Genomic DNA, 13,338 nt, shown 5'->3' on the forward strand with positions numbered 1-13,338 from the left:
TTGTTTCCTCAGGAAGTGCCGGTGGTGGTGCTCAGCCTCCGCTGAGTTGTCTGCTTGGGGTGGGTGGTGTCCGGCTGGAACTCAGGTGTGGGGTGCTGGGGGGCCTGCCTACTCCTTGCCTGGTGATCCTGGACACAGCCCCACCTGCAGGAAACACACAGGCTACTGGGGTGGGGGCCCCAAAGAAGGATCACTTGCCACGTGGCACTTGGAGCAGGGCACCCCTCTGTGTCTGCTCCTCAGCTGCTTCCTCAGAGTTCTGTCCTGGATGCACAGTACACTTTCTGTCCCCTTTAAACTTTACCCATCCTGCAAGCAGCACCGTGAATGTGCTCATCCCACCCTACCAGCCACTGGGCTCTTCACTGGCCCCAAGCCCACTTTCCCTGCAGGTTCCTGGCAACATGGCAGAACAAAGGCCTCCTGGATCTTCCACGTTTCCCTGTTGAGCTTCTGTGTGGAGCTGCAAGTAATAGCCCTTAGGCGGCACTCAACAAATCAGTCCCTTTTATCCCACTTCCCCTGGGAGGGTTTCTCCCTCCTCAGGGCCCTCAGGTGGCCTTCAGTGGCTGGGGCAGGGCAGCATGGATGGAGGCGGTATGTAGAAGCATAGAAACAGGAGCTTTATTCTCTAATGCGCATACAGCAAGTTCCTTACACAATCAAGGAAATGGTTTCTCTTTCAGGCTCTTTTATCAAAAGAAAATCCGTCCTGCTTAGTCCCACCCTGGGCAGAAGCTGCCCTGAGCAGAGTTCCGGACCCAAAGCAAAAGGCTAATGGGAAGAGGAGCAGACACACACCTTGGAGCCCCCTCGATGCCCAGACACCCTAGGCCAGTTGGGACAGCTGTGAGGGGGTACAGCACAGAGCAGCACCCCAAGATACCCACACACAGCCACAGAGCCAGCCTGGGAAGACCCAGAGGGATGGGCGGATGGGGTGTGGCCAGGGCCTGGTAGCCAGGACCTCAGTGCTCAGCGTCCATGGCGTCCAGGTACTTGGCTTCAATGATTTGGGGCAGCAGGTTGTAGCTGAGGGGAGGGGGAACAGGCAGGAAGATAAGCACTGGGTCAGGGAGGAACAGGCTGAGGGTAGCCACTCCAGCCCACCGTCTCCCACCCAGCCGAGTCCCTCCTGCCTGCTGTCCACCCTCCCGTACCGGATGGGGATCATGGCGATCATGATGAGGGGAAAGATCATCTTCATGTAGGGCAGGGTGCTCATGCCAAAGGCACAGAGCAGCAGCAGCTGCAGGACCTGCAGGCCTGTGAAGTAGTGGATCTTCCTCTGGGGCACCCTCCGGATGTAGTGGGTGGGTGGGTACGAGGTCTGTGGGTGGCAGGGGCCAGGTGTGGGCAGGTCTGCAGCCAGATTCCCCCACCCCCACCCCTCACTCTCAGGGCCAGACACTCACTTGGTCCTTGAGCAGCAGGACCATGCGTGCAAACAGCTGGTTGCCGTCGATGGAGGTGAGCGCGATGTAGAGAAAGAGGCCGTAGAGCACAGGCTTGGGGATCCACTGTAGCGGGAAGGGCAGCAGCAGGAGGGAGAAGCCCACCAGGATGCTGGCACCCAGGGTGGTCAACCGCGTCTCCTTCACACTCACAATCCTGCGAGGTTCCAGTGCACTGGGTCACCTCCGGCCTGGTCCACAGGGCCGTGTCCATCCCAGGTCACATGTGCTTCCTGGGCTCTGTTACTTCTGGGCCCTTATCCCACGAGCCATATCCTTCCTTAGGTCATATGTGGCCCAGGGCTACCCCCCACCTCAGGGTCCACGTGACTGGTCTCACGTCTCAAGGGGCCACTTTCACACTCACGTCTCATAAATGTGCCCATTCTCCACACGCTCCTCCACCAAAGCTAGTGCCCGCACGTGCAGCGGGGAGTGGGGGTAGGCAGCGTGGATCCAGGGCAGCCCAAACAGAGACAGCCCGGTGTTGATGATGGCGACGAGCAGGAGGTCCCAGTGGTAGGCAGTGCCCTTTACCAGCCTGCAGCAGGCAGGGTCACATGTGGACAAAGCCCCGTGGCCCCTGGAGGGCTGGACACATGCTTACCCCTCCCTCCCCAGCCCTGCGAACCTGTTCTCCGGGGCATTAGCCAAGGCAGCCACCAGGTTCTGCTCGATGAAGAAGAGCATGGAGAGGAGGAAGCCGAGGCCCATGGCGCCGCTGACGGCCACCAGGGATAGCGAGTGCATCTCGGCCATCTCGAACAGGCTCTTGCTTGGGTTGTAGCGGAACTTGCCCACTGCAGCCAGGTACAGGCCTCTGCTCAAGCCTTCCTCCCCCACAGAGCGACCCACCCCACCCCACCCCACCCCACGCCTAGTCCCAACTCACTCTTAATCTCCTGGAAGCCGTAGGAAGAGATGAGGGAGAAGGTAAGCACTGAGATGGGCAAGGCACAGTCTGACAGGATCTCACGCATGTAGGGGTGCAGGTAGGGGCTAGGGAGGCAGGTGGGTGTCAGCGTGGCCTGCGGCTTGTGCTCCCTTCCCCTCACCCTGAGGGGGCACCCCTCACCTCTTCTTGAACTGGTAGAGGGTGTAGCTCAGCCAGAGTGTCCCCAGCATGATGAGGAGGCTGAGCACAGCCGTGTCCCGGGCCAGGGGCTCGGGGCCCTGGCTGCCCACTGAAGGCAGCTCTGGTGGGCCGGCCAGGAGGCTGGTGTTGAGGGCAGCGTGGAGGCTGCTGTTGAGGCTGGGGCTGAGGCCCAGCAGGCTCACCGGGGAAGACCTATCTTCGTAGTAGTTCCCGGGGTTGTGGCCACAGTAGTACTTCTGGAAGACTATGGATACAGGCCAACAGGACTCCTCAGCCATCTGGGCTCTGGGAGCCTGGGGCCCAGCAGCTTCCTCCTGGATGTGGGGGTGAAGGAGCCCCGAGGGGAGGAAGGGATTCTGGGGGGAGGAGGGGAGAGAGCTGGCCTTCTGTCAGCCAGGACCCCTTGACCTGCCTGTCTACCCACCACCCCACAGCCTGCCCTTGTCCACTTCTGACAGCAAATCCTGCTTGGCCCAGTGCCTCTGATCCTGCCTAGGGCAGCTCTGTCACCCTCTAGCATGTGGGCCTGCTGCTCTTGGCCAGTCATGGCTCCCAGAGCACCCTGGGCCATGGAAGCAACCTTAGCACTTGCATGCTTCTTGGCTGCTCTGGGCACAGTCCATAGCCCCCCATCTCAACCCAGCTTCCCCTGCAGCAGGTGGCCGCCAGCAATACACTCACTTTTGACCATGCCCTTGACAGCATCCAGCACGAATGTGATGGAAATGAACAAAGCAATGATCTCCTCCGTTGACCTGCCAGCAGGGGATATGCCTCATAAGATGGGGTGAGTTGTTACTAGGGGGGAGGCTTCCCCGAGCCTCAGCATGGCCCCCTACCTCCTGCCATGAAGAGGACCAGGGTCCCAGGCTTTCCCCTTGGAGCAGTGATATGGTGGGGGCACCCCATCTGCTCTAGGGTTAACAGGGCCTCAGAGGCTGGCATGGAGGCTGACCCAGGCCCCTGGCCTTTGTCTCCCTCCTGCTTGCGAGTCCCAGCAGCTTAGGGAAGGCCCTGTCACCTCTTGAAGAGACTCATGACCAGGCTGAGGTTGAAGAGGGCATAAAGCGTGAGGAAGAAACTGTTCCACAGGCCTGTCCATGCATAGAAGGTACTGAAGTCCAGATCGTAGTCATCACAGATGCCACGGATCACTGCAGGCGGCGGGACAGGAGTGAGCAGTCAGGGCCAGGCTGGGACCAGGGACCTCAGGAAGCATCTCCCCGCTGCCGCCCCCACTGCACCGTGGATGTAGAGGGCCAGGGGTGCGGTCGTCAGCAGCACCACCAGCGGCTGCCCAGAGAAGAGTGCGTACAAGAGGCCTCCGATGCTCTGCCCAGCTATGGTCTTCTGTACATCTGAGGAAGCGGGCCGGTCAGGGGGGAACCGTGGCCCTGGGCTCCACCCGGCATGCCCCACCAGGCTCCAACCCCTCACCAATGGCCCCGTTCGTGTTCTCATCATTGAGGGACCCAAAAGCGATCGTGGGCAGGAGGCAGGCGAAGTAGAGGAACAGGGTGGTGGTGATGTATTTGCCCACAGCTTTGTTTTTCCCGATAATGCCTAGGAATGGGAGACAGGGCGGAGGGTGTGTTGGGGACACAGGACAGGCCTGGGGCCTGAGCTACAGGCTGAGCTCCAGGAGGGCCACGGGCCACTTACCATCAGTGAAGTCCAGCGGGTACACAGGGAATCTGCGGGCGATGTCTTCCCGGATGCCCCTCCCCATGGGGAGAAAGTCCTTGTGCCGTGGGGGCTGGGAAGAGGACATGAGCCCATCAGCCCTGTGTCCCTGCCCCGTGCTGCCCGCCCAGGCCACCTCTGCCCTGCACCTGCGGGGGTCTGTGGGTGCAGACGGAGCTCATGCTGTAGTCCTTCATGCTGATGCTCGGACAGTGGCTCATTACGGTGAGCAGCTGCCTCTGATGTACCAGGGCCTCCTTGAATTCCTCCTCCGTGCGGGTCTTCAGGAGCTTCTGGCGGAAGGTGATGTCTAAGAACATGGTGGCAAACGTGCGTCCCACCTCCGTCGCAGTCTTGGTGCTTTTCTGGGGATGGGGCAAGAGAATCACATCTGTAGCCACTGTAGAGCGAAGGGTGCCCAGCCCCGGCCTGGCCACTCACGGACAGACATTCCCACACACGTGGCAGGTGCTCTCCCCATGACCTGGGTGTAGTCCCCCAAAGTTCAAGCATAGTGGACCCTGCCACGATTTCCACCAGGTCAGCAGATCACTAGAAGTACCATCAACCTAGTATTTTTTTTTTAATAAACTCAGGTATTAAATCTGTGTAATTGTGGATAATGAAATCATGATGATGGAAAAAAATGTTCACCCAGCTACTTTGCACTGGTGGCATTTGCACGTTCGGCTGGTTTATGATTTGCAGAGGGGTTCCAGGCCCATCCAGCCTTCTGCCTCTTGCCTGGCCAAGCTCAACCCTGTCCATGAACTCAATGTTCAACCTCTACCACAGCAGCCTGTCTCACCTCCCCAACCTAGGTCCCCTGGGGGCAGCATCCACCCACTCCGTGCTGTCCAAAGCTAGTCCCGGGGCTGCACCGTGCACACTGTGCTTTCTGGTAGCTTTAGAGCAGGCTTGTTCCCCCGAGGAGGAGCCAGGTGTCAGGATGGCTGGTCTGTCTCAAGGCACCAGTCTAGCCACTCAATCCTAGGGATTCTATTCCTTCCAGCTGTTCTGGCCACCTTGTCAGCTGTCACTCCCTCTGACCCATGAGCTGCCCACTGCCCTAAATGCCCTTCCTCTCTCCCCAGCACAGTAACATCTGGAGAGATTCACAGCATGTCTATGAAAGCCCTGGGAGGGACAATCCCGTTAGCACCCCCTTTGCTTAGAGAAAGCCTGGGGAGGGGCCATCCGAAGCTCTGAGTCTACACCAGAGGCAGGGGCAGAATCATCAAGAAGCCAATGGAATCTTAAGCATTAAGGCCCTTCCCAGGCCTGGGGAGGGGCCCTAGCCATTTTCTATTCATGATTTTAAAATCCTTTTCCATAAAAGAAGATTCCCCAAATTGTATAAGTCTCAGCCCCCACAAAAGTGAGATGCCCCTGGCCAGGGGGTAAATGCCCCAGGAAGGAGTAGGGATCTTTGGTCAACAAATCATAGCCAACTAGAAGAGTTAGGGTTGGGCAGGCCAAAGAAAGGCCCCTATGTTTGAACAGTAATAATCTTAAAAAGTATCTCTTTTCAGTCAGGAAAGAAATACAACTTTTTGGGCAACTTCTGGGGAAATTAGGGCTTGATGAAGACCTAGCAAGTATGCTTCAAATAAACCCCAGTAGGGCGGAGATGAACAGAGGGGGTGAGAATGTGGCCTTCAGAGGCCAGGACTGTGGTGCCTCCAGCACTGGGAGAGATGCCCCCAAGAAGAGGGCAGGGTAACCTGGAACCCTCCTTCCTGGGAAACAGAGCAGCCACCCGAAACCCCTCCTCACCATCTTGGGTGGGGCCAGCACCAGGATGACAAACCGCACCTCACAGGAATTCTCCCCCCAGTTCTGCGGGCGAACCAGGCGGCTGATGCACACATGCCGCTTCAGCAGGGCCTTGGAGGTACAGCTGGCAGGGACAGAGAGGGCACATAGCACACAGTTGCCACCCTTGGGAGCTGGGGCCCCCCCTCCCCTAGCCCCCAACTATGACCCCAGTGACCTCTGTTAGGGAGGAAAAAAAAGACCAAAGGGGATGGATTCCTCACTCTCTCTCCCCCCAAACTGAGCAGACCAGCCTCCACAGGGACTGGATGCCTGGCTCCAAGGTGACGTGGGGAGGCCAGTTGTGGCGGCCTGGCAACTCACATGATGCAGAGCCACGACTGCTGGTATTGCACCCCCGTTACTGTGGCAGTGACCCCTTGGATGGTATCTGACAGTAGGTGAACTGCTGACAGAGTGGAGGAACAGGAGGGTCAGATGGCCCCACCTCTCTGACCTCCCACCCAGGCAGAGGGACAGCCCTTACCTTTACCCTCCGTGGGGGCCCCGGCATCAGTGAAAAGCATGGCCATGAGCGGGTCCAAGTTGCAGTCGGGCTTGGTGTTGTGGGAGTCTTGGGCTAAGCGGCACAGCATGGCCCGTAGCACGTCATCCAGGGAGGTGGCTGTCTCGTTCAGGATGATGCTGGCCCGTGCCAAGAAGCCGTCTAGGTCCCGGTGCGCTCGGATCTCTTCCTCGAAGTTCTTTAACTTCAGGTACTGTGGGGACCCCACACACAGAACCACACAGGCCCATAAATAAGAAAGACCTCCTGTCGCTGTCTGGGTCCTTCCTCTGTGGTGGTCCCCGGCTGACCCTGCCCACCAGGACCCGACACTCACTTCCCGGAGAGAAGACCAGCGTGGCTGGCCCCAGCAGCTGGGCCCTGGGCTAGTGTGAGATCCAGCAGCAGTGTGAGCTCTCTCAGGGAAGCAACCACCTCCACCCCCAGCTAGTGGCCCAGGACCAAATGTCTCCCATCCGGTCGATGGGCCACTCACCTTGCGGGAGGTGTGTAGGAGCCCGTAGCCGCCAGGCGATTCACCCTCTGCTGGAGGAAAGCGGGAGGGCTCAGGGGGTGGCCCCAGCCCTTCAGGTGTCTCTTGGTGGAGCGGGGCCGTATCTGCCCAGTCCCCAGTCCCCTGCGTGCCTCCCCTGACCCGTCCCTGCTACAGCCCCCATACCGGACTGGGTGGGCTGCACCTCGAGGTTGACGTTGACAAAGAAACAGATGCTCTCGCCAGACACAATGGAGGAGTTGACCGTGTCGAAGGCCTCATCCCCCAGGCTCTCCTCACGGGTTTCAGAGGCATCATCCGCGTCACACTTGAGGTAGCCTGGAGCCCCAACCACCACCAAGAGAGACCCCCGCAAGAGGGCCTGGCTACACACAGGACAAAGGGGCTCCAAGCCAAAGGAGCAGGGGTCCCTGGGCTGTCCCACTTGGTGCAATCTCGGTGAGTGGTAAGGGAGGCCTCTAGCAGGCTAGGAAGTAAGCCTCAGCTAGGCCCAATATCTGGTCCTAGCCCAGCCCCCTGAGTATGGCAGCCAGCTGGCACCCCCCACCCAACGGTTTTCTCCAACATTCTTCAGCAGCGGGAACCCTGCACTGTTCTGTGCCACACATATCCTTTAGCTAGAGAAAGAACATGTTCATTCCACAGACACTGAGCCAGGCACATGGTACAATGATGTAGTTAAGACTGACTGGCCCCTGCCTTCTCAGAACCTCCAGGTTGCGGGACCTGGACCTGTCTGGCTCCCCAGAAGCGACTCAAGGAAAGCCAGAGCCCTGCAGTATCCGGACCTCATTGGCACAGGGAGGGCATGTGGGGCAAAGCATCGAGGCTGAAAGACCTTAGTCCAACATCAGACAAGGCCCAGGAAGCAAGAGAGCCAGACAAACAGAGCCAGAGACAGAGGTGACAGGACCCCAGAGGAGGCCTCATCTCAGGCCTCCACCCATGGTGGGTGAGGGGCATGTTATGGCATCTTGGGACTCCAGAGCACAGAGCCTGCTGCCCCTTTCTTTTGGTCTGCCTCTCAGTTCCTGCAACTGCCCCCCAACACAGGCCCCCTCCTATAGGAAGCCTTCCTGATGACATGCAAAAGTTCCAATCTGCCCTGAGTCCTGCTGGGGCTCCCCACAGCCTCTGGGATGACAGCCTGAGCCAGCCCTGCTTCCCCTGGCCCCTCAGGCCCAGTCCCACGCCGCCCATCTCAATCTCTCACTCCTCAGGCCAGGCGGCCAGCACCCCAGGCATGCCAGCTCCTGTCCTCCAAGCTGAGGGCTTCCCTCCCTGGAGGGCCTTCTTCAAGGCTTGACAGACCCTTCCTCCTCTGGCAAGTCCACCTAGGGCCCTCCTTGCCTTACTCTTGGCCCAGCTGACACTTCTTCCTCACTGTCCTGTGGGTCCACTGTGGTCCACCACTTGTGATGCACCCAGGAGCCCTTGTAGCTGAGACCCCCACTAATGCCTGAAAAACACCTGTGCAGGAACAGGGACGGGTCAGCAGCATGCCTCCACCTGCCAGGCAGTGACTCACCCTGACTCACTTCCACTCCCTCCCACTGGTTTCCTCTGCACATCCCAGGCCCTGCTCCCCCAATGTGCTGTGCTCAGCCTGGGCCCTTTCTGGGTAGGAGGCACTAGGCCTCCTCTGTCAAGGCCCTCATGGACTGGTGACCCCTAACTCCAGGTCTGCACTGCACCCAGAGCCCAGAGAAGAACTATTAAGTCAAAAGATGTCATTCCCCCATTTGTCATGGAGCTCATGTCCATGAAAAACACCTTCCTCCCCAATTCTAGACCTGCTTTGCTTAGAATGCTTGGTTCCCCAGCCCCAACCTGTCCCAACCTCCCTTCTGTCACCCCCACCAGCACCCACTATTCCCCGGCATGCCTCTCACACTGTCCCTCTTCTCCCCTATCCTGGGCTCTATCTAGGACCTACCCAGCAGACACTACCAGCTCCCTGCAAGGCTCCTGGGATGCCATGCGTGCCCTATCTCCACCCTATAGCCCAATCACATACCTAACCTGCCCACCAGCAGCCTGGCACATGCAGTCACCATGCTCTGGGGACCCTGGGTAGGAGCACATCACCACTGTGTCCAAGCACTGTCCCACTAAACACCCTTCTGAGGCCAGCTCCCGAATCCGGGCTCAGGAGAGCCAGCCCAGAGATGTGGGGAGGGAGAGAGCCAGGCTGGTGCAAGCAGGGAAAGCTGAGGTGCAGAGAGGTTACAATGCTTTAGAGGGACAATGGCAGCCCCTCCCTCACAGGGCTCGGCGGGGTCTGAGGAATGTGGGCACACACAACACTTAGCCTAAAAGCTGGCCAGACAACCAGAGCATTGTAACAGCAAAACCATGGGCTATCAGATGGTCCACATAGTGCAGGATGGGAGCAGCCTGCCCTCCCAGGACCACAGGACCACCAGAGATCTGCCAGAGTCCAGGGCAGTGTCAGCTGCCCCTCTGACCACATCACAACCTTCTGGAGGGTAGAATCCAAAGGCATCCCAGCCCCAGCAGAGGATCATGAGTACCCAGGTGGATGGACTAGGTCCCCTAGAGACTTTTGACCAAGGAGCTCTCTATATACACACACCCATACCTGAAATGTACTCACCTGCATCCTCAAAGTATCCATTCTGCGACATGATAGAAGAGTTTTCTGCAAGGCAAGCCAAAGAATTGTCACCAGCTCCATGCACCAGCCCCGGACAGTCTCCAGGGCACATCTGCTGCCCACCCCACACACCAACCCTGCTGAGTCTTTCTTACCCTTCCGAGAGACCCTGGGAGAAAAAGGAGCAGGGGACAGTACAAGACAGGGGCTCCTTGAGGAGCCAGAGTAAGCCAGGCCTGTTATTCTTCAGCCCATCTGCTAGGGGCTGCCCAGGTGGGAAAGGACCGAGGCAGACGGGGAGATGTTCTCAGCATGTTTTCTCCAGGAGTAATTAACAATACCCAGGGAAGGAAGGAAGGATTCGCTGGTTGCAGGAGTCTGGAAGGAGGAGACCTGTCTGGCCACCTTCCCTGTGGAAGCCGGCCTCCCTCTCTCAAGCCTTCGCTGCCAAGCCCAGTAACTGGGCTGGGGCTCTGCCAGCACATTTCGGCTCTCACTCTCACGTCGGTCCCTGGTGCCATCAACACCCATCACACGTGCAGTTGCCCCCAACCTCACGCGCCAGGGGTCACACGGGGGCGACCCGGCAACGGCCTCCTGCCCTCAGCACCACCCACTTTCTCCTGGGAGGCGGAGCCGTTGGTCCTCTTGGGAGATGCCGCGGGGTGGGGGGTGGGTGGGGGGGGGGGAGGAAGAGAGCTGTCCGCGCTCTCAGCGCCGGGCCCAGGATGGATGGTCCGGGCTGTTTGTGCCTCGCTGTGCGAGGAAGGAAGCGACAGGAAGGGCCACGTGCACGAGAGGAAAGCGCCTCCAGACTCGGAGACCCTGGGGGTCGGGGGGCAGGATGCGGACGGACTCCCGGGGCGGGAGCCCGGGCGGCATCCAGAAGGGAGGGGCGGAGTCAGTAAAGCTAGCGCCGGAGGCTGCAGGGATGGACAAAGGACGAGGATGACGAGGGTATGGAAGGGTGGAGATGCTACTCCCATGCGGGGCGGTTCAAGTGCACGTAAACAGATGGTCGTACAAACCCCGGGCTGGCCCTCAGGTGTCAGAGCGGCGACGGAGAGACTGCTGCGGCCGCGCAGGGGACCGTCAGAGGCCCAAGGATCCCTAAGAGTGGGCAGGCTGCCGCGCAGCGCCAAGGGCGAGAAGGTGTCGGGTAGAACGTAAAATGAGGCTTTCCGAGGTGGCTGCACGCCCGGCCGCTAAGACCCTGGCGCTCGAGGTGCTAGGGACCCCGCAACTCCGCCCCGCCATTTGCAAGCCCCCCACCCCTCCACCAGCTACCTCGTAGGTTCAAAAACTGTTAAGAGTTTCAAAACGGCGTTAAGTCAAGCGCGCAGTGCCCACGAAGTCGTCCTGGGCTTCCCCCAGCCACCCGCGTATCCACCCGGGCTCCCACTCCCTCGCGGCTGAACTCACCCCGGGCACCCCCGTCCCGGTTGGGAAGCCCCCACGACCCTCTCGCCCACCACGCCGGGGGCCGGTGCAGGCCGGCGGCGTCCGCATTCCCCCCAGCGCCTCGACGGCTCCGCGTCCCAGCTTAGCACGCCTCTGCGACGGAGACCGGACGGCCTTCCAGCCGCAGGCACCCACCGCATGGCTGGAGATGGAACACGCGCCTGGTGGCCGCGGCCATGGCCCCAGCGATCAGCCGCGGGACGGCTGCACACCAGCGCGCACGCCCTGGCTCCTCACCAGGTGCCGCGGGACCCCAACCTCGGCGTCCAAGGCGGGCCGGCGGCTGGAGCCGGTGACACAAGCCTGCGCCGCGCCTGGGTCCTAATGCCGCGCCGACGGTCCTCCCCAGCGCGGCCCGGGCGGGGTCCCGTCCGCCCGCCCCGCGCCCTCACCCGCGCTCCTGTTCAGCCCGGGCGGGCTACTGCCGGGAGCCCGCGGCGACTTAGCCAGAACGCGTAGACCGGGCTTCTTCGGGCCCGCGCGCTGAGCGTTAGGGGCTGAGCGGGGCTGCGAAGTTTCCGGGAAGAAGCTCGGTGAGCTCGGAGACCCTCAGAGTTGAGGCAGTGAGGCGGGTCTGGGTAGGGCCTCCCTGCCGTCGGCTTTAAGCTCTTGGCCGGGCCCCCACCTCCTCCTCTCGGCAGGGGGCCTCCGCTGGGCCCAGCCCTCGTGGGCCCCGCCCCCTCCATTCATCCCGGCTGCTCGAGCGGTAAATCCTCCTAGTCCTCCTCCAGGAAGCGCGCCCCGACTAACTACACGGGCCGGCGCGCGTTCTCTGGGCTACGCCCTGCCCCGCGGAGCCCGCTGCCCTCCCGGCTCGGCGGCGTCGGGTTTACTGGCAGCGCGCCTCGAGGTTTCTCTCCCGGCCTCGTTGCGCCCTCGGCCTTCTCTTCGGTCAAGGTCTTGGCTTACGGCTTTTTTCCTTCTCAAGATGGCCCCGCCGCCCGGTTTTCCTTCCCGGACACGAGGGAGCCCAGCCCGGGGACGCGCCTTCTCCGGCGCCTGGTCCTCTGCAAGCAGAGTATGTGTTCGGGGAGAGGGGTGCGGGGTGGGGCGCGAGCTCTCTTGTGTAGGGAGGCGGTGGTGCGCGCGGCCAGGCAAATCCAGCCCATGCGATGAACCCCTGGTCTGACCCTTGGTGGCTTCTCAGCAAATGATCACACAGCCCTCAGGCCCCGGATTGACCCAGGAACTCTCCCCATAACAAAGTGTTAACCCCCCATCCCCTCCACACTGGCCACCAGCCCGAGGAATAGCAGCAATCCCCCCATCTGACCTCCTGTTGGAAAGTTCTCCGCCTCTGTCCCCCAGGCATGGAAGAGGGCAAGCGAAGCAAGCCCAGGGTGAGCCCACCTCTACGGGGTGGGGGGGGGGCTTCCCTGTGGCCCCCAAGGGTTCCTGGTGCGTTGGGGCAGCCCCATGCATAGATCCGGTGAGGCTGACCTGGTTTCCCCTCCCAGCGAGATAAGAGAGCATTAGGAGCAAAGCTCCATGCGGTGCCCTCCTTGGCAGATGAAGGCCTGGGGGTCAGGATGGCTCTGAGAACCCTGCTCCCTACTGCTGCAGAAGATGCTGCAGAACAGACCTGTGGAACTCTGACCACGACTGACTCGGGGCTGGCCACATGCTTCTCTGGTTGTGGTGAGCAGAGCTTGGGTGGAGACACGGGGTCTCCTCCATTCAGGGGTATCCCCTCCACTCAGCCTAGGGACTGTCTCTAGGTCACCGTTTAGGTAGACCTGCAGCCCATGGCACAGACTCCCCCAGACAGCGGGGTGGGGGATGGAGATTTGAAGGGGAGCTGAAGACAGGCAGGCTGATTGCCCAGGAAGCAAAGTTCCATGTGGGAGGTGCAGGGGCTGGACCCCTGAAAAGACACCCGTTTTGCCCTCAGCCCCTCTCATCTCAGAATGCCTAGGCTGCTACATCTGCCTCCCCATGTCATCAGCAGCTCCCAAACACCTGGACATTCCAACCCAGCTGTTCCTGGAAGCCACCGTGGAATGGAGGGGACACCTCTCATCCCCTTACTGCAGCCTCCTCCCTCATCTGAGGCCCTCACCACTGAGCTCACTGAGGAAAGAGGAGCCCACAGTCAAGATCTCCCGCAGTGGTCTATGGACCTGACTCTCACAGAAACTGACACCAACCCCTTCTGACCCCTTCCCCACTATAGCCTCCTGCGCTCTGCCCCTG

The 13,338-nt window shown here is 60.5% G+C and overlaps 1 protein-coding gene across 2 annotated transcripts; it reads right to left on the reverse strand.

The window, feature by feature from the left end:
- Positions 1–968: 968 nt before the first annotated feature.
- SLC4A11 (solute carrier family 4 member 11) lies at positions 969–11,344 on the reverse strand. Of its 2 annotated transcripts, XM_068565926.1 has the most exons (20): positions 11,281–11,344; positions 9,685–9,729; positions 7,233–7,385; positions 7,050–7,096; positions 6,536–6,767; positions 6,373–6,454; positions 6,010–6,133; positions 4,383–4,598; positions 4,213–4,306; positions 3,988–4,113; positions 3,795–3,908; positions 3,572–3,704; positions 3,232–3,305; positions 2,530–2,794; positions 2,347–2,453; positions 2,086–2,254; positions 1,822–1,995; positions 1,416–1,611; positions 1,161–1,330; positions 969–1,032 (listed from the first exon to the last, which is right to left on the reverse strand). In XM_068565926.1, the coding sequence occupies exons 1-20, from the start codon at positions 11,321–11,323 to the stop codon at positions 969–971; spliced, it is 2,628 nt and encodes an 875-aa protein (XP_068422027.1). In that variant the 5' UTR covers positions 11,324–11,344. The 2 variants fall into 2 exon arrangements, with proteins under 2 accessions (XP_068422027.1, XP_068422028.1); XM_068565927.1 differs by lacking the exon at positions 3,795–3,908.
- Positions 11,345–13,338: the final 1,994 nt, after the last annotated feature.

This window comes from Eschrichtius robustus, chromosome 16 (assembly GCF_028021215.1).
Source record: "Eschrichtius robustus isolate mEscRob2 chromosome 16, mEscRob2.pri, whole genome shotgun sequence".
Classification (NCBI taxonomy): Eukaryota; Metazoa; Chordata; class Mammalia; order Artiodactyla; family Eschrichtiidae; genus Eschrichtius; species Eschrichtius robustus.

Coding starts and splice junctions, on each gene's coding strand:
- SLC4A11 (XM_068565926.1), bottom strand. CDS start 11,323: ATGGCCGCGGCCACCAGGCGCGTGTTCCATCTCCAGCCATGCG. Junction 6,455..6,535: donor GGCCCCCACGGAGGGTAAAG/GTAAGGGCTGTC, acceptor CTCTGTCAGCAG/TTCACCTACTGTCAGATACC. Junction 3,306..3,571: donor GTCATGAGTCTCTTCAAGAG/GTGACAGGGCCT, acceptor CCCTGCTGGCAG/GTCAACGGAGGAGATCATTG.